Here is a 21,933-nt window from a genome sequence, read left to right as displayed (position 1 = left end):
CAGCCATCAACAAGACAAACCTAGTCTTTGCCTACATGCAATGTGAGACCTGATAAAATAGAAAGCTGAAGGGGCCTACATATGGGAGGAGAGCCATGGAAAGCTTGCTAACCGTAAGCCAACAACTAGCCTTTACAGAGCTCTTAAGTTTACACGTGTCTGGTGATTTTTTTGTTTGTTTAGAGAGAGCAAGAGTGCACGCGCACAAGCATGCATACGTACACATCTAGGGGAGGGGGCAGGGGGAGGGGGCAGAGAGAGGGAGAGAGAATCCCAAGCAGGCTCCTTACCATCAGCACAGAGCCAATGCAGCGTCAAACTCATGAACTGAGAGGTCACGACATGAGCCCAAATCAGGAATCGGATGCTCAACGGACTGAGCCACCCAGGTACCCCATGCCTGGTACATTTTAACTCTGACATCAGTTATCTAAGGTAGATACTATTTTTCCCCATTTACAGATGAGGCAATTCAGGCACAAAGATGAAGCAGCTTCTCAAGGTCACACAGGTAGTGAGTGTTAAGAGTGGGATTCAGAGGACTTACCTCTGGAACTGAGCCTTGACAATGGAGTAGGAATTTGCCAGATGGATACTAGGAGGGGGGTGGGGAGCATTCCAGACACAGGGAACTGCAAGTACAAATGCTTCAAAAGGATCAAACCTGCAAGTTCACTCGCACTCAGGCTGCCTGGAGAAGAAAACAGGAATCCAGGCCCGGGAAGTGGGAACGGTGGGGGCAGAAGAGACCGGAGTTGTGCCTCACAAGGGAGAGACTGAACGAATGGAAGCACAAGTTGATTGGGAGTGAGGTCAATTTCGTTTTAATAAAGTCAACACTAGTATTAATAGGAGCCACTGACATTAACAACATCCTTTAAGCATGTTGGGTTAATTATTTATATGCATGACCTCCTTTTAGTTTCATTGCCACCTTGAGGGAGGTACTACAATTATCCCATTTTTACAAGGGAAGATACGGAGTCTCCAGGAGGACAGCTGGATTGTCCAGGGCTCTGCTGTTTGAATCAAGGAGCTGGGATTCAAAACCAAGGAGTCATGACCCAGAGCCCAGGCTCTCCGCTGCCTGCTCTAGGTGCCCAGCATCACCCCCCTCCTTCTCTGAGGAACGCAGAGGGGGAGGAGGGTGGCAGAAAGGGAAAATTCCCACTAAGGAGACGCTCCAGCCCAGCAAGCTTGTAGGGCATGGGCCGGAGGATAGGACATCGGAGTCCACCCAAGTGGCATTGTGGACAAAGTTCTGGCAGTGAGAACAAACGAAGAGTCTTGCTAACAGCCAGCTGTCTGAAGAGATGCTGATTCTGTGACTAAGAGAATGGGTGGAGATAAGCACCAAGAAGTGGGCACGGGGTAGGGAGAAAGGTGCAGAGTCAAGGTCTTCTAGGGCACAGACGAAGGGAGTCAGGCAGCTGAATGTCTAAGTCAAGAGCTGAGAGAAACCATCTGCTAAGAAGGTACAGGTTTGTCCCAAGACATGTTGAAGGGACTCAAATGATGGAATGTGTCCAGAAACAATGTGAAGACAATGGACAGAAACCGAGAAAACTGTGCTATTCAGCAAAGACTCCTGTTTTCTTCTGTAAAAATAAGCAGATAGCGTGTGTATGCATATATACGCTTCTGCGTCTGCCATATAGCTGCTTTCTTTAGAAACTATAGAAGGCGCTTTTTTGTTTGGTTTACAAGGAAGGCAGGAGGCCTTCACAATTCTCTGAGAAACTAACTCTGTCTTCCACATGTGAGATTTTTAATTACTTCTAGGCGGTACAAGTCTGGACAAAGTAAGTTAGTTGAATGGTGTTATGCTTTTAAGAACTAAAAATGCTACAAACAGTTTGAGTATCGCCCAAGAGGTGCTTGGCCACTCTGAGCCCAAGTCACTGACGTCAGTAACTGCGCTTCGGGCATAAGCACTTACGGGCTCTGGACGGAAGCATGGCATGCTTACAGCGCTCCCGGGATATGCCATTTTCTAGCCTTATTTATGTTAGCTCTTCACCCTAAAAACACCACAGAGCAGCTTACCTGCTTTAGCCATCTGTACAGAAGGCGATTTCTCTCGTTTCTAACAACAGAAAACTTCCCAGTGTTAACATGTAGCAAAAAGGAGAAACAAGAGAAAAAGAAAAAAAAAAAAAAAAAGCCTCTTTGGTCCGCCCTCCCTGGCTGTTGCTACCTTGCAGTTTATGACATGCAGATAGAGGGAGGTCTGGTGAAGTGAACAAGGCAGCCGGAGAGCTGGTCCATTCCCGTGGAAACCACGAATCCCTGGGCACAGGCAGCTCTCCCTACTTTCCTGCGGGATTTCTTTTGTGCGACTTTGAGAGGGGCTCATGAATGATCTCTCAACGTGTGCCTGGCTCAGGCAAGCCGCACAGGGAGGGAGTAACCCAGCTGAGTGGGGGCAGAGCCAGCAAACACAGACCGCGCAGCGCTGGAAGTGGTTCTACTCGTGCATGCAGTTTTTGAAGTCAGCAAAACAGAAATCAAATTACTATCCTATTATGCTGGTCGATGCTCAAGAAGGGACTCTATGCTCGCTTAATTACCATGAGAGATGCGGCAAGTCACAGAACAGCAAAGTATGTCTAACGTGGGGACCCTGAAGACAAATGTAAGTTCTCATGCTGCTGTATTTTACTGCCGTGCAATTTCTTTCTGGCTTGAAATCGTGCTTGGCCAAAATGTTACCATTTCCATGAGAATTGCTAGCGTGGAAAGTTGTCTGATCTTTGCTTAAGACTTTTTTTTTTTCCTTCTTTTATTAACTAAGAATAATGCAAATGGAAATTCCCGACAGCAGCTGGGAAATTCCCGACATTCAGCCTCAGACTTAGAACTATAACCCCAACTAGATTCAATTACTATGGGATTAACACTGGATGTATTTTTAATGGATTTTCTTAATGTAGAATGCCTCCCGCCCCACTGTTTTGGACTGCATGCTATTTTAATACTGCTGTGGCTAAACTAGTGTGATCAACATAACCAACAGAATGAGATAGAGCTCAGGGAGATTCCTGGTAATCACCAAACTTTTCTTTTCTGGCCAGGATCACCTCGTTTCTTCCTGAATCCTCAAAACTCTGCAACCTCTGTTAAAAAGTTCATTCTGCTTTTTTGACCTTGCTTTGAAGGCAAAAAAAAAAAAAAATGCAACCAACAAGACTCCCCTAACATTGTGAAGGAAAGAAACAGAAGAAGCCACTGCAGTTCCTCAACAACCATTGTGATCATGAGGGGAAAAAAGGCAACCCCAAGGAGCCCAGCATGTACACCAGCTTCCGTGTGACAGAGCGTGAGGACAGAAAGATGAATGGCGGGCTGAGGCTCTGACTTGTTAGTTTTCCTTTACTTCAGCTGCTACAAATTCCGGCTTAGCAATGGATGTTCTTTTTGAAGAAAATGCTTCCTTGAGCTCCACTACAAACTCCTTCGTGCAATTACATGACGACACAAGGCTCTACGATAATGACTTTAACAACGGAGAAGCTAACACTTCAGATGCATTTAACTGGACAGTGGACTCGGAAAATCGAACCAACCTTTCCTGTGAGGGCTGCCTCTCACCACCCTGCTTCTCCTTACTTCATCTCCAGGAAAAAAACTGGTCTGCTTTGTTGACAGCTGTAGTGATTATTCTAACCATTGCTGGAAACATACTCGTCATCATGGCAGTGTCCCTAGAGAAAAAGCTGCAGAACGCCACCAACTATTTCCTGATGTCACTTGCCATAGCTGATATGCTGCTGGGTTTCCTTGTCATGCCCGTGTCCATGTTAACCATCCTATATGGTGAGTGGCGTTAGTTTCCCAGCTATACCCACCCTGCAAATAGCATGTGCATGTGAGGAGCAGATGAGCTGGGGCTCAAGGGACAAACTCAACACCAGGGTTTATTTATAGTCAAGGGTCTACGGTGTCAAACTCGTTAAATTTAAAGTGAACTTTCACATATTACACGATCTGACAACCTATTATTGGAGAGTTTGGGGCTTTGGGACACGTACATTTCATCTAGTAATTTTAAATGCCCCCAAAGAAGTCATAAAGCAGTAATCTGTCCTTCTGAATCCCCTTGATTTTCACTTCTGTAGATTCCCAAGTATTCCAGCCTCCGGGACAAAACACAGTGGTATCTTTGTCACAGTTTTCAGCACTTCTAATGGAGTGGTAAAACCTTCCCAGTTGCCTTAGAATATGTGCAGAGACAATCTCAGTGGTGCAGCGAGTGTGAGGTTAAAATATGCAGATTCTCCTTTAGAATAAATGAATTACTCCAGTTGTCAGTTGTTCCTACCCAGAGAAGCTAATTTGGAAGTGTGCCTCTGAATTATGCCGTCCGCTCTTTAAAAACACAGCCACACCAACTCCTCCCGTCTGGTTTGGAGGGTAGAAAACAAACGGGAAGACATTAATCCTGCTGTCTCCAACAGTTTCAAAGAGTCAGACCTCTTAGCAAGTCAGCAAACACTGGGACGGCTTCAGCGGAAAGCAGAATGTGAGGTTTCCAAGTCAGGAGTAATACAGCCGGATTTCTCTTTAAAACAATATTTAGACTGACATAGGCACACAGTCACTCAGAGCTGGAAATACATTATGGTCAGTGTAAGAGGGGATTTTTCTGGCCAGGTCTTAGGGGCTATATATGTATCACCCCAGCGCCGAGTCTGGAGGAGGAGGGAGATGGGCAACGCAGAGCAGGCGCCGGTTTGCACAGGGTCGATAATGCTTCCTTGCAAGGCCAGCCTCCTTTTGGCCACTCAAATGTCACACCGGGATGATTTCGTTAAATTCGCAGTCATTTCCCAGACAGGCTGCAAAGGTTCTGGCTTCCTCAAACCCCACCCCCTTAGAAGGCGAACTCCGGGAGTTGCGCACGACTCCCAGAGGTTCTGTCAGGGAACCAAAACCACAGCGCGTGGGGGGGGGGGGGGGGGGGTGACCCCAGTGGCGGGGGGTGGGGGGTGACCCCCAGTGGCAGGTGGGGGGCAGGCACCCGCCAGCTGGGTTAAGAAGCTAGGACCTGGCCAGGGCCTCCGGCTCGGGATCCAACTGCGCCCCCTGGCGGCGGCCACTCCGCGTGCAGCCTGTTCCAGCAGGAGTTGGACCTCTCCCCGAACCCATCACCGCAGGGTGAGGAAATGCTCCCTCCCTATCCTTGCCTCGGAAACCAGACTAGGCCCGCCCCAACTGCCTCCTCCCTGCAGAGCAAACTCCAGAGGCCAACATCAGTTCCGACCAGACGGAGCGGGGCTTCCCTCCAGGCACTGCAAATGAAGACGCTCCTGTTTTAGGTTTTCGTTGTTGGTTTTTTCCCCCTCCAAATAATCAGAGTGAAAAGCATTATGTCAGGCTGGTATCCTGCACCCTTTACTTTCCTAAATATAGGTGATGGCATTTTCACAGAGTCTGTTTGCGAATGTAGTTCATTCAGCTTTGTCAGTCTGGAATATCGCAAAGAAAGGCAATCTTGAGGACTTGCCTTTTCACAAGCACACAGATGCAACATCACTGCTTACACAGCTATCAAAACTAATACAGGTTAACCTGTTTGAACCCCTCTCCAACAAAGACAGGGCACTTCAAATATGCCTTATGGACCCTCCTCCCGCAGAGCTCCTCGTATTGGAATCATCAGGGACAGATTTGCAACACTTTGTTGGGGGCCACCTCCACCCACACCCCTAGGCCCCGGGGACCCTAGAGAAAAGCTCTCCAAGCTGATTGCAAAGTGCAGCGGGGGCTGACAACCACTGCCGGCAGCAGCTGCTGCCCAAATGTGATCCTTCGACCAGCAGCACCACCTGGTGACTTGTTAGAAATGACTCTTCTGCCCCACTGCAGATTCACATCATCAGGACCTCCAGGTGGGGTCCGGCAGTACCATTTTAAGACCCCATCTAGGAAATTCTGAGGCTCCCTCAAGTTTGAGAGCCACTTCCCTGAAACAATGGTCAGGGCAAGAACACCATGCTTTTCTGCAGGTTTCCCGTACCCACAGGCAGGTCCCAAACTGGAGTTAAACATCCCCAAATATTATGTAATTACTTTGTCTTTCCAAATAAAAATATTGTCCATCTGGACCTTTTAATCATTTATTCATTCACACCAATAGCATTTATTGGAAGACCACCAAATGCAATCACTGTGGAAGACTGAGGGGTTCTAGTGATTCGCAGGTGGGTCGAACCTCCGGGAACCTACAACATGTGTAAGAGGTGAACTGAAGGCAGTGCACTACAAGAGGAGCTTCAATAGAGGGGCTCAAAATACATCGAGGCTGCTAGCTCATTAAAGACAATAAAGGTTGATTCCGTTAGGCAGAGGAGATAGATCAAGAGAAACCCTGAAGACAACCCACATTAAGCACAACACCCTGGCCTAACTGCAGCCACAAGAAATTTCCAAACCTTGTGTTCCTCAGCTAGTATGGGCTTATTGTAAACACAATTTTTTAAGGCTTTTTAATATATTGAAAATCTGTGGTATTGCCCTTTGCCAGCACCGGTGCCTTTCCCCGGAATGGAAACCCTTCCGGCACGGTAGGTGCCACCCACCAAGAGGCCTGAGGTCCCTTACTAACGCTAACCTTCTGCATCACAGGCTATCGGTGGCCTCTACCTAGCAAACTCTGTGCTGTCTGGATCTACCTGGACGTGCTCTTCTCCACGGCCTCCATCATGCACCTCTGTGCCATCTCGCTGGATCGCTACGTTGCCATCCAGAATCCCATCCATCACAGCCGATTCAACTCCAGAACTAAGGCATTCCTGAAAATAATTGCTGTTTGGACCATATCAGTGGGTAAGTTGGGTACAGGATTTCAGGGTCTCATTTGAAAGGACAGGTCACACCTTCCAGAGGGACTGGTCCTGTTTTGTTGCCCTGAAACCTGACACCCTGAATCTCTGGGTGTTTTTTGCTGCTGTTTTTGCGAGAGAAGGTATAATGTAGTCATTATCAGGTTTGCTTTAGGAAGCAAAGTCTATTAACGTCACTGGCTGACAGTGTCAAGCTTTCACAGTTAAGACCATACATACCTACGGCGCCAAAATTAGACCTAACTGTGCCAAAGCCACTTCCAGATGCTTTTTCCCCATCTCACACTTTCAAACTCAGTTCTCTACAATTCCCCCGGAGACCTCAGCATTTGTCATCACCAGACTGTGGTCAGTTTAAGACTACAGATCCCCACGCTGAACAACACACAGCTTCTGGAGACTGGGGAAAGGTGCTGGATTCTGTAACTCAGAGGCAGAGGACAGAAGACTTGCAGAGGCAGTACTTGCTCAGGGTCAAGACGTTTCTGCCTGCCTCATGCCTCTGTAAACCCTGGTCCTGTTATGTCACCACACCCCCAGAAGATCTCAACCCCCTTATGTTGATCATACACATTCACCGCTCACCAGGATTGATGTTCTGTCACACACCCAGCAAACAGGAAAACCCGGGTAATGGAAGCCAGAGGGGCAGCTCCCAGGTAACTAAGTCAGTTGCACCTGTCACCTCAGCAGACTTGGTTTATAACCAGATTCCCCCGGGGTTTGCTTTAAAGCTGCAGAACTTTACAGGCAATAACACTGCACCTGCTTATGGTCACATGGGTACCAGCATCTACTAACATGAGAGACTATGGGATTTGACAGCAGGCTTGAGTCTACCCCATAGCGTGTAATAGAAATCCTAGTTCATAGCTAACACGAGGATGGGTTTTTTTTTCAGTTCCTATTGTTTGCCTTGCTGCTACAGATTCCTCTGCAGAATAGGTAACTCCATCTTATGGATGAGGGAACTAGGGTTCAACAAGTGAAAAGACTCCTGCACAGCTAGCCAAAAGGACTCCCACAGCTAGCACATAGGACAGTGCCAAATTATGATGGAAATGCTAACAATCTGCATGATTTTTTAAGTTGTGTAGAGTCTTCTATTTTCCATTTTAAATTTCCTATTGCAGTTTGAACTAGATAGATCTCATTAAGCTTATTTGATCAATTAGGGAGCCAGAGCAATGAAAGGTCTTGTGGGCTTGCCGGATCAGCTCTCCAACTAATGGCGGGACTGGGACTCCCAACCTTCTGGCACCAAGCCCTGCACTTACTGCCGAATGACCACCTTCTTTATAAAACCATATTTGCTTTACCAAAGTTTGTTGTTTCTGCATCTATGCAATCTTAGACTCATTCTCTTTCAAGAGAAAGACTAGTGACTCTCAATCCCAGATGCACCCCTGGGGAGCATTGTGATTTAATTCTTCTATGGGAGGGTGATTCTAAGAGTACAACTAGGGTTGAGGAGGACCGAAACAAATAGCAAGAGGTAATTAGCAAAAGTAGGCAATAATGCAAATGAAGTAAACCATGCTATAGTCAAGTTTTACCCTTGTACACTGTCCCATTGGTGAGACAGACACTAGGAGCACTACCCATCTTTTACCTTCTGCTGTACTAACAGCCCTTGCCCCATCTTAGTCAAGCTCAATAGCCCTAGAAGTAAGGGCTGTTTCTGAGCAAAGACTACCAACCGGGCAGCGTGTAAAGCACCTTACAGGAAATCAAGTGCAGAGAGGTTGCACAGGACGACGTCACTCCATTCAGCCATCACTCCAGGAGGAAGGCAGGCTGCAAAGGTTGTGGGAGTGCTAGTAGGGGTCATCATCAATGAAGCCATGCTTACAGCATAGCTACTATGTGCTTAGCACTGAATGGACCAAGTTATGTATTTGAAGACCTCCAACAAGGTGGTGGGGGAAGGCAGGTAAGAAGACAAAAATGGAGTTTACCTAGGCTCTATATCACAGGTCTGAGATGTAAGGCTGAGTAGAGGACAGTTGGGGAAAAAAATTCTTAAGAACCCAAAGGAGCTTAGCCTAACTATTCTGAATTTTCTTGTGTTTCCATTTCTATTTTATATTTAGATACTTAGTTGAGATGGAATTTTGTGTATACAAAATAACGGGTTCTTTGACTAATTTCACTTAGCATCATACCCTCCAGTTCCATCCACGTAGTTGCAAATGGCAAGATTTCATTTCTTTTTGATTGCCAAGAAATACTCCATTGTATATATATACCACATCTTCTTTATCCATTCATCCATCGATGGACATTTGGGCTCTTTCCATACTTTGGCTATTATTGATATTGCTGCTATAAACATGGGGGTGCATGTGTCCTTCGAAACAGCACACCTGTATCCCTTGGATAAATGCCTCGTAGCACAATTACTGGGTCATAGGGTTCTTGTACCAATGAACATAGCCTTTTCAGCATCTATTGATAGATCAATAAACTGAAGGGAAAAAACTGGTATCTTGTTTTCTTCCTAGATTTGAATTTGAACTGCCCTTGCATTCCTGCAATACATTCCTAAATGAAATTGTTTTTGGAGGACCTTGTTAGTGAGTTTTTCTTAGATTATTTTTCTAGCTCCAGTAAGTAAATTTGGGGTATTACTCCCCCCTTCCACCATGGTCTTTATTTAAGTAGGAACATTCTTCAAAAGTTATATAGAATTTAATTCTAAATCTCTCTTCCTGCTACCTTTTCAAATGTTATCTTTAATTGCAACCCTAACCTTTCTTCAGTGGTTATTTACATTTTCTACCTTGCCTTGGGTTAGTAATTACAAAGTTAAAATTTTCTTTCATACTGATTATTATTAAATGCAATTCTTGCCTTAACATCAAAGTCAACTGATCTTAGTATAGCTATGCCAGTTCCCTTTTGGTTATCATACTCTGGATCTATCTTATTCCATCTTACTACTGTTACTTTTTTGATTTAATAAAGTATATTGCTTTTAAGCAGCAAATAGTTTTCTTTGTAATCCAATCTTTACCTTTTAATTGGAGTATTTACTCCATTTATATTTCGTGTAACCCATATATGCAGTATTTGGGTTTAAATTTACCCAGTTATTTTTCTTTGTATCTTCACATTTATTCTAAAAATTTTTTTTATTAGTTTTCTTTATTTTTGAGAGGCAGAGACAGACAGAGCATGTGTGGGGGAAGGGCAGAGAGAGAGGGAGACAGAATCGGAAGCAGGCTCCAGGCTCCGAGCTGTCAGCACAGAGCCCGATGCAGGGACCGAACTCACGAACCATGAGATTATGACCTGAGCCAAAGTTGGACGCGCAACCAACTGAGCCACCCAGGCACCCCTATCACATTTATTCTATATTCTGGTTTCTAACCTTGCTTCAGTGGCCTCATCAAGAATTATTCATTCAACATTCCCTTTATAAGCTTGTTATTTCTTTTAAATCCTTTTAGTGATTTAATATTCATTTTTTACCTAAAAGAGTACAACACAAATTACCTTAGTATTTGTTGGATAGTGGAAAACCTTTGGAATAGTTTAACCCACATACCCCTAGATTTCCTATTATTTTTTCCTATTTCCTAATTTTAAGAATCCTTTTAAAACCCCTAGGACTTAAGTGTTCTTCTCCCTACTTCCCATATACTAACCATTTCTGTTGCTGTTCATTACTTTGGTCATTTCCATGATTCTGCTGGCCTTCATATTCCTTACTTCTGAGGAATTTCTTTTAGCCTAAGTATAAGTATGTAATTTTCTTTCAGTTTATTATTCTCAACACCTTTATTTTGCTGTTTTTTAAGCAGGATTTTTGCCCAGTCAATAATTCCAAGTTTCTAGTTTTCCAGCAACTTAAAAGTGGCATTCTCAAATTCTAGCTTTTAGGATTTTGTTTGATTGTGAGAACTCAGCTGTCTGACTTAGCGGTGTTCCTTAGAAACCACCATATCTCTTGCTACCCTTTGCTGCTTTGGGATTTTTTCTTTGTATCTTAGCAATTTTACTATGATGGGCATACATGAGGTTTAGCTTTGGTTTTGTCCTGCTTGGTCCTTTTATCTATTCTTGTGTTGGTTACTCAGTGTCTTTTGTTAATTTAGCAACACTATTGGCCATTGTCTTTTCAAATACTGCTTCTGCCACATTCTCTCCCCCCAACACATTTCTTGGGCTCCAGTTTCATGGATGGTGGAACTTTCATGGTTAGGACTCAACTTTTCTACTTTTCATCTTTAAGTCTTTAGTCTGGGCAGTTTTACTGCATTTTCTTCTGGATTATTAATCCTCTCTCCAGCTACTTCTAATTTGCTGTTCAACCTACGTATTATAGCCTTAATAGTTCACTGTGTTTTTAGTTTTGATATTTCCAACAAATTCTTTTTGTATGTATTTAGTTCTCTGGAATAATTCTCCATGTTTTTAACAGTTTTCTTAAATACTGAATCACAGGTGTCTATATAGCTGAGTTACCTGGGGATTTCTATTTTCTGGGATCTTTTTTCCCTTTGGCTCTTAGTATGCCTGGTAATTTCTTTAATACTGGACACTGAGAAAAATTGTGAATATTCTCTCTTGATAGGGGTTCTTTAGCTTCAGCAGGCAGTTACAATAATCTCCTTAATCCAATCAGGGATTGAGTTTATTTTAGTCTCACTTCATAAGCACTTATTTTTAGTTTACCCTTATACCTAAGGGTATAGTCCTTCATGACCTCAAATGAAAGCCTCAAGCGTTTTCCATTTTGCGCAACTCTGATCACCTATCTTCTCAGCACTTTAAGGACTGCTGCTGACTCTTCAACTACTCAGCCTCTCAGTCTATCCCTCTAACTAACTGGTATATGACTACTTGGCAGAAGTGGATCACGTTAATACATTCTTTGTGCTCCCTTCACTCCTGAATCTTAATTCCTGAAATCCTGGCTGCCTTGGTAGCCCTAACTCCAATTTTTGATCTCCCTAACTCCTGAGACAAGGCTTTGGGCCTTGAGTTCTGCTTTATTTCAAACTATTACCATACCTTTTCCTCATTTGAAATTGTCCAGTGCATCTTTTCTCCTCTCATTTTTGTCGTTGTTCCTTTTATATTTTCACAACTTGTGTTTAACACACCATCTGCCTACCTCTGCCTTTTGAGGAAGAAATTCAGCCTATGTTACTGTCACAATTGACAATTTTATTCTTCTATTTCACATGCTTTCCTTTGTAGTAGCTCATTTTCCCTATTTCTCAGGTTTACTCAATTGTACAAGGCCTTCATTTCCTTCACCCATCCCAGCAGTTTGGATTAGCTGGTTTTTCCATTCCTTTCATTATCCCAAATCATTTCACTGATATTTCTATTAATATATCATAAATAATCCTTCTAAGGTTGTTTCATTTCCTCGTTCACCCTGAGGCCAAAAATCACAGACTTTTCCATAACTTTAAAAGAACTTAGTAGTGAAATAGCTTTTTAAGTCAAAAAATGCACAAACTGTCAATATCCAGACATACCTGACTACCTGAGAAAAAATTTTATGGCTAAAAAATCAATATGAACAGTCAAAAGAAAAATTTGTGTATATGAAGAGACCAAGGGTTGACATTTCCAACCTACAGTAAGTACCTACATTTTGAAAAACAAAAAGACAACCCATAAAAAAAAAACTAGGAAAAATATAAACAGGAACAGGAACAAAATGGACGATAAATGCTGGGGAAAAAAGGACAATAAATCGACTGGAAAATGCTTAGCTTCTATAACAGTCATGGAACTGTAACTTAAAACAATGCATTACCATTGTTCACCTGTCTCAAAGTTAAAATGAGTAGGGCACCACACTAGGTGTTTCCATGTGTACTCACATTTGTGTGAATATGAATCGCTCTTGGACAGTCTAGCCAAAGTTATTAGAATTTTACCTACTTCAGATCATCTGTTCTACAGAAAAACCAAAGTAGATGTAAGAATCTATGCCTACAATATTAAGAGGTGCAACAGTCTTGGGAAGTAGCAGAAAAGAAGGTTGGATTATGGTTTGTTGTATTGTTTTTATCCTAATTACAGAACATTTTGTAGCTCTTAAGAATACAGAGGTGGGGTTATTGGATATTCAACTGGAAAACTGGCCATGGTTCTAAGTGAAAAAAGATTTCAGCATGGTGTGGACGATATGAGCCCCTGCTGGTAAAGTAGGAATTTATGGAGATCTATTAGCAAGGAGAATCTGAGGACTTCACATTTGCCAACAAGGTGAAATTAGGGAGAAAAAATGGCAGGATTATTGTATTTTCCCTTGTATTCTTCCGTATAGTTTTGTCCCAAATATTGTTCTGATGATCAAGAATGAAACATTTCCACCTGTGGCATGGGAGAGGCTTCATGGAGACGGTGGCGGACCTTCCAAGTTGGCTTGAATCTAGCATACGGCAAACCTTGGGGACCACAGCCTAGATAGCTCGTTTTCTCCTGCACTTGGCGTTTCTGAGATTTGCTGCTGCCTCCCCTGCTTACTGCTACCAAGCTTGGTCATTTTGCCATTGCCAAGGCTTTCATCCAATTCTGAGGCAAATGAACGTAATTACAAATCAATTGCACTTTCTATTTGTGAGCTTCTTTGAGTCAAGAATTGATGACAGAAAAGATTGAGGCATTAGATTAAGAATGATCCCAGGGTTCTTTGGATTTCATCATCCCTTCATAAACCCAATTCCCATGATCAGAGGCAACCATGACTTCGCTACAATGTATAAAATAAGCAAACCCTTTCCCCTCAATGATTGCCTTGCTAATGTCATGTAACAAGAGAAAATACTTTATTCCCCAACTGTCTTTAACAAGTCTAAGTTAGATGGAAAAAGTGAAATAGACTCTTTTTCACAGTCATTCACGTGACAGGCAAAGACACCTATGTAAATTTTTTCTTGCATTTCAGAAATCTATTTGCAGCTCATGGAATCATTTTTTAGTATCACGGGTCCAAAAAGAAAGATTTTTTGCCTCCCTCCTCAAGGCTATGCCTGAATATGTATTCTCTACATTACTACTTTTATAGTAGGAGAAAGGCCAGCTGTGTCACATGTATTCAGAACCTGTGTTTTCACAAACTGACAGCAGGCAGAAATCCTCAAATTAAATGCCTCGGCCACTAGGTACAACCTCTTGCCTTCCAGCAAGTCAAAAATTTACCTTCTTAGTGCAGATTGATAAAGAAACTGAGGGACAGTGGAAGTATCTCGGTGTAGCCTTAATATTTTGTATAGGACTTTGAGTATCTTTAGACAATTTTCTATCTTGTTCGGTATGGTCGGTCGGTCACAGATCTGGGTTATAAGGTAAAAGCCTGGAGTATCGCTATCTGTCACTCCTAATCTCTGTGACAGAGCAAGTTTACTAACCTCTCTGTAGGTTCCCCAAGCACGATGACAGTAATAGTACCTATGTCCTGACATTTAGGGACTGAGTCAATATAGTGTTTGTGTTTTAAGTGTTACAACATGTAAACCTTTCTGTAAGGTTCTTGGGTTTTTTTCCTAACAAGTTATCGGGATTAGCATTTTGTTTCTTTTCAGGATTGATCTATGTATTCCCAGTACGTTACTACTGGTCACTTGACATTGGTGGTTTTTACCACAGGGATTTTTGTTTTTGGGTATGTTCTTTTCTTCTTTAGGTCTTCTGAATTTTGAGTTACTAAAATTGCCTTTCTAAGTTATTAACAATATAAAAATCAATAAAAGTAATGGAAGATTAAGTCTTTGAGCCATTTAGAGAATTTAACCTGCAATTTTATTCTTTCTACATTGCTACTTATGCCTTTTTTCCCCTTATTTGACATGCCACTTTATCATAATCTGAGTTCCCATATATGTATTTGGGTTTATTTCTGGACTTGTTTTGTTCATCTGTTTGTTCTTTTACCCAAGGTGTATTTTGGATTAAGAATACATAATAGCATTTATTATCTTATATCAACTCCCTCATCCTTTCAGACTTTCCATGACCATTTTCACTTGCTTTGAGTTTTAGAAATCACATCTAGCTCCAGGGGGGAAAAAAATACTTTTACTGAAATTGCATTTAGCTTAATCAACTTTCTAGAACTTTTGGGTGGTATACTTGTGTATCTTTTGGGTCTTTTCTACTTTTCTGTGTTTTTGTAAGCAGACTCCAATTCAATATGGAATGAACTGAACATATATAAACAAATATAACTATCTAAAATTCTAGCATTTGGCATTTTAAAAAGCCATATGCACATAGGTCCAAGAGAAACAGTACTGAACTATGCTTCATTTTTCTATCAGATCCTATCTTCTGGGGGAAAAAAAAAAGTTGCAAAATACAAACTGAATTAACTGAATCAAATGAGCTCAACACCAGTGTTCTGCTGGCCTTTATGCTGGGGCCAATTCCCAGCTCCGCTGCCTGAAACCAAGTATCTAAGGAGTCTGCCTGGGATTCTTTCCTCTGGAATCTGACGGGTTTATGCCCAGCTCCCTTACTGCCAGGAGTCAGCCCAGGAAGTGGGGTCCAGAGACTCAAGCAACCAGGACAGGAAGCCAATGGGTCACCTGTTCTGTCTCCCACTGCTGGGAGATCACAATGTAGGCTAGCACCCACCAGGACACAAAGGCAAACCTGATGAATTAATCTACATCTTCCTTCCCGTTGGTTTCTGCAGTCATTTCATCTCCTGGGTGAAGTGAAACTGCCCCCCCCAAACTTTTTTTTTTTTTTTTTTTTTTTTTTTTGCCTCTGCCATCCTGCATTGTCTTAATCCAGGAGCTCTGGGCACCACCTCAGCCTGCAGGTGAGTGGGCCAGTGTCCATGAACAGGGATGCTCACTGCCACACACAGATGGCTGTCCTTCCCAAGAGGAGCACAGTGCCAGACAAGCTGCCAAGTGGCCAGCCCCCGCAGGGCCTCTACCCACTCAACCCACCTTTCTCTTATCCCTTGAGTTCCACAGTCCTTTCCTTTTCTGCCCACAGGTGCAGAATTTAGGGACCTCTTCCCTGCTGACCAGCGCTTCTCATACTCAGGAACACCACAGAAAGGCTAGGCTTTTGGAGGACATGTCCTTGATTGTCCTCCAGGATGCTCGCCCATGGATAGGAAGCCATTTAATGGTCCACGCAGCTCAAAATCTGCCAGACTGACAGCTGACTTCTTTCTGCATGGCAGACTCAGCCATAGCTATGGGACAATATGCTCAATAAAATGGCACTTAGCATATACTCTCCAGGGTTACTGGAAACTGGTGAGAACATTAACAACTGATTTTGGTGGTAAAGAAGAAGGGCTTATACTTTGTCTGCTGCTGTGGCCTGCTTATGGACTTTGTTGCTCTTTTTAGCACTCCCTCAAGGAAAATGAGGAAGGAAAGGAGGGACAGGACTCAGACTTTTGTTGCCTCTGACCATTTTTTAAGTTTTACTTAGCGTGTGCACGTGGTGCGAGTGGCCTAGAGCAGGGGGGAAGATCCCAAGCATGGAGGCCGACATGGGACTTGATCCCGTAAACTGTGACATCATGACCTGAGCTGAAATTAAGAGCTGCTCTGCCTTGGGTGACTGAGTCACCCAAGCACCCCACTTCTGGCCATTTAAAGCAGAGGACTAGCATCCATTTACTGCCCCTCCATGCCCATGGGCTGTGTCAGGAAACTTCAGGTTATGGAGGCTTTTACTTTTTCCACATCTAACCATTCCTTCTGGGGTAGATGGTAGGAAGCCTCCAGTCAGAGACTATGGTAGATCATCTGATTGATAGGTTATCACCAGCCCCCTTCATGTCCTAGTACCTGCTTCTTCGTTGGCCCAACAAAACTCCAACCCTGGATCACTCAGACCACCAGCCCTCACTGTTGCTGCACCCACGTAACCAAGAGCTTTTGGAGAAAGTAACCCACTGAATTTCATGGCACCATAGATCCCTGGTTTCCAACTTTGCCTGGACCCTCACTCTGGTCAGTGCTTTGGTTTGTCCCTAGTGGATCTTTCAAGTCTTTTCCTATTTAAGTTTTCTCAACCTCAGACATTCATTCTCCATATAGATAACCTTATCCCATCCTCCTCTAAGAAAAGGCCATCAAGCCCAATTCCCCCTTTCCCTACTTCTACTTCCCATTTCCAATTTCCAAATAGGCATTCTAGGACCATCCATGTTCTTCTGTACTTTGTCTCTACTTCCTGTCCTTCCCCAAAGTGTCTTCCACTCCTCCCCATCCTCTCTGATTTAGCTCCTTAACAATTCCACCCTTGCTTGTTCTGTCTTGTCACATTGTTCACCCTCAAAGCACCATCCAGCTTTGGCCGCCCTCCTTTTCATTGTTCCCAAGGTCACCAAAGCCTTTCTCATTTCCCGTATCTGGAAGGCTTTAATAATATACTCAAGTAATATGTAAATACCTTCTCAATGTGAAAGTCAAGCAGTTCGGACTACGGAGAACACAAAGTCACTTTCATCTCTTCTGCCTTTCCTGACCAGAACCCACTGAGGTAACCTTGAACCTCACCTTACCATTCAACGCAGAGCACAGGCATGAGAGGAGCAAGTGAGTAGTACCGAGCAAAGATCCCTCAGATTTCAGCCCTTTGACAATGCCCCTCAGTCCCCTTTCATCTGTCTCTCCTTGGACTCTGCACTTCAAGCTGTTCCTTCTAAACCCTGCTGGCCTTCGCTGCAGTTGCTCTGGTTTGGCCCTTTCTTCAAGTTCTGCGTTTTCTAAACCAGATCCCATCTGCTGTCCTCCATCATTTGTGAATTACTAATGAGTGTACATTCTTTACATGGGTTATTCCAGTTAATTTTGACCTGTGCGTTTTGTTTTTTAATCAAAGGAATTTTAGGGTTGTCTACACAACCCTGATTCAAAGAGATTTCTCATTCCTTGTCTACTCTTTTATGTATTTAATTCAGATTAATCTCTCCTTCAAAACATTCCTCTGTTCCTTTACTACCTCCCAGAAGAATCACTGTGAAGGTTTATATGAGGAATCATATTTACAGGCTACACTCAGATAGTTAAGACATGACCAATTCCTACCACATTTAAGGATACCACTTAGTTAACACATTTGATATTAGGAACTTTGGAAACCACCCAGGATATAGGAACCCAAGATCTGATTACTAAGGGATCCTTTTTGCTTCCGATACAGCAATTACCCCATCTAGTTTTGTTTTTGTTTTTTTTATTTTAATTAAAATTTCATTTCATCCAATGAAAGATACTCCACCCTGTCTGGGAGAAAGTTGATGCTCATTGGTTGTCTTATTTGGCCCAGTGGTTAGTGTCTGCCTTACGCACTGGCTAATGAACCCCTCATAAATGCCCATGTTGTACTATAAACCATGTACCTGTGGTTTCTCTACTCAGAGGGAAAGGAGAGGGTCCTCTTACATTTCCCAACTACCTAAGTTCCCAGCACCTTCCTGTACATTCCTATCAGCATTCTATTGTGGCTCCCATCACTATTCAGGCATCACCATTCTTAGATGTATATTGAGGCATTACCTTTTGGATGCCATGATGAAAAGTCACCAAGTCTGCCCTATCATTCTGGCTTAACATACATGCTCCCCCGATGTATACCTGAAGACATCATTTCTTTTGATTGGTCTCCTAAAGCCACCTATCAAGGAATCAAACACCTAGGAGACAAAGGCAGAGTGTATTTAGCCATATAGAGGAGCTCAATCATGTTGTTTCAACTAAGTAAATCAACTAGAAAAGGATGGAGGAAGACCTGGAAGAATGGATAGGGAAGCAAAGGGAGGGAAAGCAATAGGGTTTCTTCAGAGGCCCTTGTAGTTTTTCCCTGATACCAAGTCATATTTAAAGTAATAGGTCCCCTATGCCAGCTGTTTTACATACAGGACCTCAGTTAGCCAAGCGTAGCTTTTTTCAGTATTCAGATGTAAGGTCTGTTACCATAGAAACAGGTTTGGCAAGCCGGGTCAAAGCAGCAGCAGAGACCTACCATGAGCATTACACTAACTTCGGGCAAATGTTAAAAGTCACACTTTGGTCTCTTCTTTAACTTGGTGCTTTAAACTCAGCAGGAGAGCTTTATTAAGTCAAGCAAAAAATAGTTATTAATGAGGTTTCATTTTTGACTTAGATTTCTCATAAAATTGATAGCAGTCACACAACAGTGTGACTTGGTAATGTTCCTCTAGGGAATGGAAAACTTTCAGATTCTGGGTATGGTGTTCAGAACCGCCCCCCACCCAGCCCTTTTCTCCGTGAACTGTCATAGCCACCACTTGCTCATCTGCATATTTTGAGGTATTTTATGGTTTAGCTAAACACTTGGATTGTTAGAGAAAACTGAAAGACTCAAAGAAGATGACTGAATTGTGAAAGTGAAGTATTTCTCTAAGCATCCCTAGTAGCCATTCTCAGACCAGTTTCTGAAACTATGTGCAACAAAATTGACAACCCATAACTGAAGACCATTTCCACCCTCGGAGGAGAATTTCCTTTGTGTCTGAAGGAGGACTTTTCTGTAACAATGGAAGTACCTTAAAATTACTGTAAAATGCACGTGCTTGGGGCCCATTCCCAGATCGTCTGGTTCAACAGGAACAGAGAAGCCCAGGAATTGGTATACCTCAAGAAGCACTGCCCGGACTATCAGTTTGGCATTTGAATTTTTTTTAATGTATATTTTCATGTATCATACAAGATTTCAGATTGTATGTATTTGTCAAGAACCAGGTCAGCATTTCCACTGGTACACAGCTGTTCAACCATGAAGAACATACTAGGCTTTTAACAAGGGGGGGGGGGGGGAGGGGCAGGGTCAGGTCTTACTGGTCTGTGTTCTTTACTAATAACAGTAGATAGTCACTAATTTCTTGCAAAACTGACCAATAATGAGCCAATCCCGATTTCCTCAGTTTTCCTTTCAAATCTGTCAAGGTAATAAAGTACTTTCTCACATCTAAAGGAAGATCATGATATTTTACAGATATCACGACCCATCAGTAATATTACCAGAATTTAAGAGGTAAAATACAATTAAGACCTAATTTCCCTGGAGCTCTTTTGAAAGGGTTTAGAAAATTTTACATCTTACATGGGATTTGTCTAGAATTAAATTACATTTTGATGATCCTAACTTTCTAATTCTGCTTTCTACTCTTGGGTCTCAATACCTAGAATGGTCAGCAAGCCTCTGAACAAAGATGCTTTTGTTCCTGTAGCAAAGAATTCTATTTCTAGATCTGCATTCAACCTTCAGAATCATGCTCAGAACAAGTTGTGTGTCAAAATATGGAGGAGAGCACTGAAACCACTTACTGGCCTGCCCAGACAGTGTTACCTCCAACTATCTGTTCCCCTATTTGGAAAGTGTGTCAGCTCTTCATAATTATTTTGAAATGGGGATGGTTCTTGGGTGACTAATATACAGACCCTATTGAAAGAGTAATGCTAAATAGCCTAGCTTCAGAATGATTTGCTTTTCTTTTTCCATAAAGATTGAAGGCAGAGAAGAGATCGCTTCTTTAGCAACCCAATCAGTGGCTCAGCAGCCAGAATATAAACAGGATATAAACAGAATTAGAGCAGGTGAGGAGTAACGAATCTAAAGGGGTTTTTTGTTTTGTTTAGCCCAGATCCAGTTTCAAGTAGAACTCAGTAGAGAGCAATCATAAAAGATAGGGTCTTGGGGCGCCTGGGTGGCGCAGTCGGTTAAGCGTCTGACTTCAGCCAGGTCATGATCTCGCGGTCCGTGAGTTCGAGCCCCGCATCAGGCTCTGGGCTGATGGCTCGGAGCCTGGAGCCTGTTTCCGATTCTGTGTCTCCCTCTCTCTCTGCCCCTCCCCCGTTCATGCTCTGTCTCTCTCTGTCCCAAAAATAAATAAAAAACGTTGAAAAAAAAATTAAAAAAAAAAAAAGATAGGGTCTTACGATTGACATCTCTTGGTTTGTCAGGTCAAAATTGACTGGTCTAGGGGCTCTTAACAGATTTTTCCCCAAGGATAAAATAAGAAGTCAGAATCAGATTGCTTTCAGAGTTCTTTAGGAAGATTGTTCCACATTAATACATGCTAGAAGCTTAAGGTCCAATTACTCTAAGTTGAAATAATTCTCACCACGTCAAAGACCCCTACAAGTTAAAAAGAAGGAGAGTAGGGATGATGGGTGTGGCTCATAGCAAGAAGTTCAACATTTTAGAGCGGCCTTGCAGCACCAAGCCCATCTGTCCATGGTTCACTGACATTCAGAGTTGAGCACCAACCAGGTAGGGAGCTTCACCGGCAGGATGAGCTGGGTATGGAGACCCAGGAGACCTAGGCTACCATCCAGCTTTCATCAGCATGTGAGCTGTGTCCATGTACTCGCGAAGTGCCAAGTTTGGGCTACAGTCCTAAAGTCTGTAAAATTGAACCCTGAAGTCTTGGTATCAAAGGAGAATATTTAGGGAGAGCCCAAGTAAAGCTTAATTAGAATTTATTATCTCTAAACCACCGGTTTGGCTGTTCTTCACATTTTAGCTCAAATTAGATAGAATTCACCAGATTAAAATCGAGTATAACTGATATGGCTCAAAACTCCAATAGGTAATTAACAGGTCATTATTAATATACACAAGGATTTGAGCCAGGCAATAGCTTTCCTCTTTAAAGAAAAAAAAAAGTTGAAAACAGTTGCAATTTTAATCCTAGAACTATTTTCATTGGTCTCCCACGTAGAAAGTATTTTAGCAAAGATAATACCCTTCATGCGATTCTATATCCTAATACTTTCATAATGTTGTTTTGATGTTTTTCTATTTTTCCATTACAGGCTCTGTTATAGGGTTTTAACAGAGACAAGTTATTCCCTCATGTTGGTAACGCATACTGTGTTAGCAATCTCCCCGTAGTTTCTAGTTTTGACCAACAGTAGTAGATTCAGGACATTCATTTGGCACTTAATAGCATTTACTATATTCTGTCCTTATGGTTGTCTACTTTTTAGTTTAGTACTTTCAGTTTCACTTGCCCATAATTCCTTCAGGTGCATTTACTCTGGTCCAAATGATTTCTTCACTGTTTTCCTATTTAAGCAAATCTGACCAAGGTTTTTTTTGTTGTTTTCATTTTTTT

General features: G+C 42.7%; 1 protein-coding gene across 1 annotated transcript in view; it reads left to right on the top strand.

Annotated features, from left to right (window-relative positions):
- The first annotated feature begins 1,888 nt into the window (after positions 1-1,888).
- Positions 1,889-21,933, top strand: part of HTR2A (5-hydroxytryptamine receptor 2A) — a 57,286-nt gene continuing 37,241 nt past the window's right edge. Inside the window, exons 1-3 of the mRNA XM_060637182.3 lie at positions 1,889-2,635; positions 3,075-3,816; positions 6,628-6,828. Of these exons, the coding sequence (XP_060493165.1) occupies positions 3,405-3,816; positions 6,628-6,828 (613 nt within the window). The 5' untranslated portion in view covers positions 1,889-2,635; positions 3,075-3,404. The remainder of the gene's footprint in view (positions 2,636-3,074; positions 3,817-6,627; positions 6,829-21,933) is intronic.

This window comes from Panthera onca, chromosome A1 (assembly GCF_046562875.1).
Source record: "Panthera onca isolate mPanOnc1 chromosome A1, mPanOnc1 haplotype 2, whole genome shotgun sequence".
NCBI classification, from domain to species: domain Eukaryota; kingdom Metazoa; phylum Chordata; class Mammalia; order Carnivora; family Felidae; genus Panthera; species Panthera onca.
The sequence above is the reverse complement of the archived record's forward strand: the minus strand, read 5'-3'. Positions and strand labels throughout refer to the sequence as shown.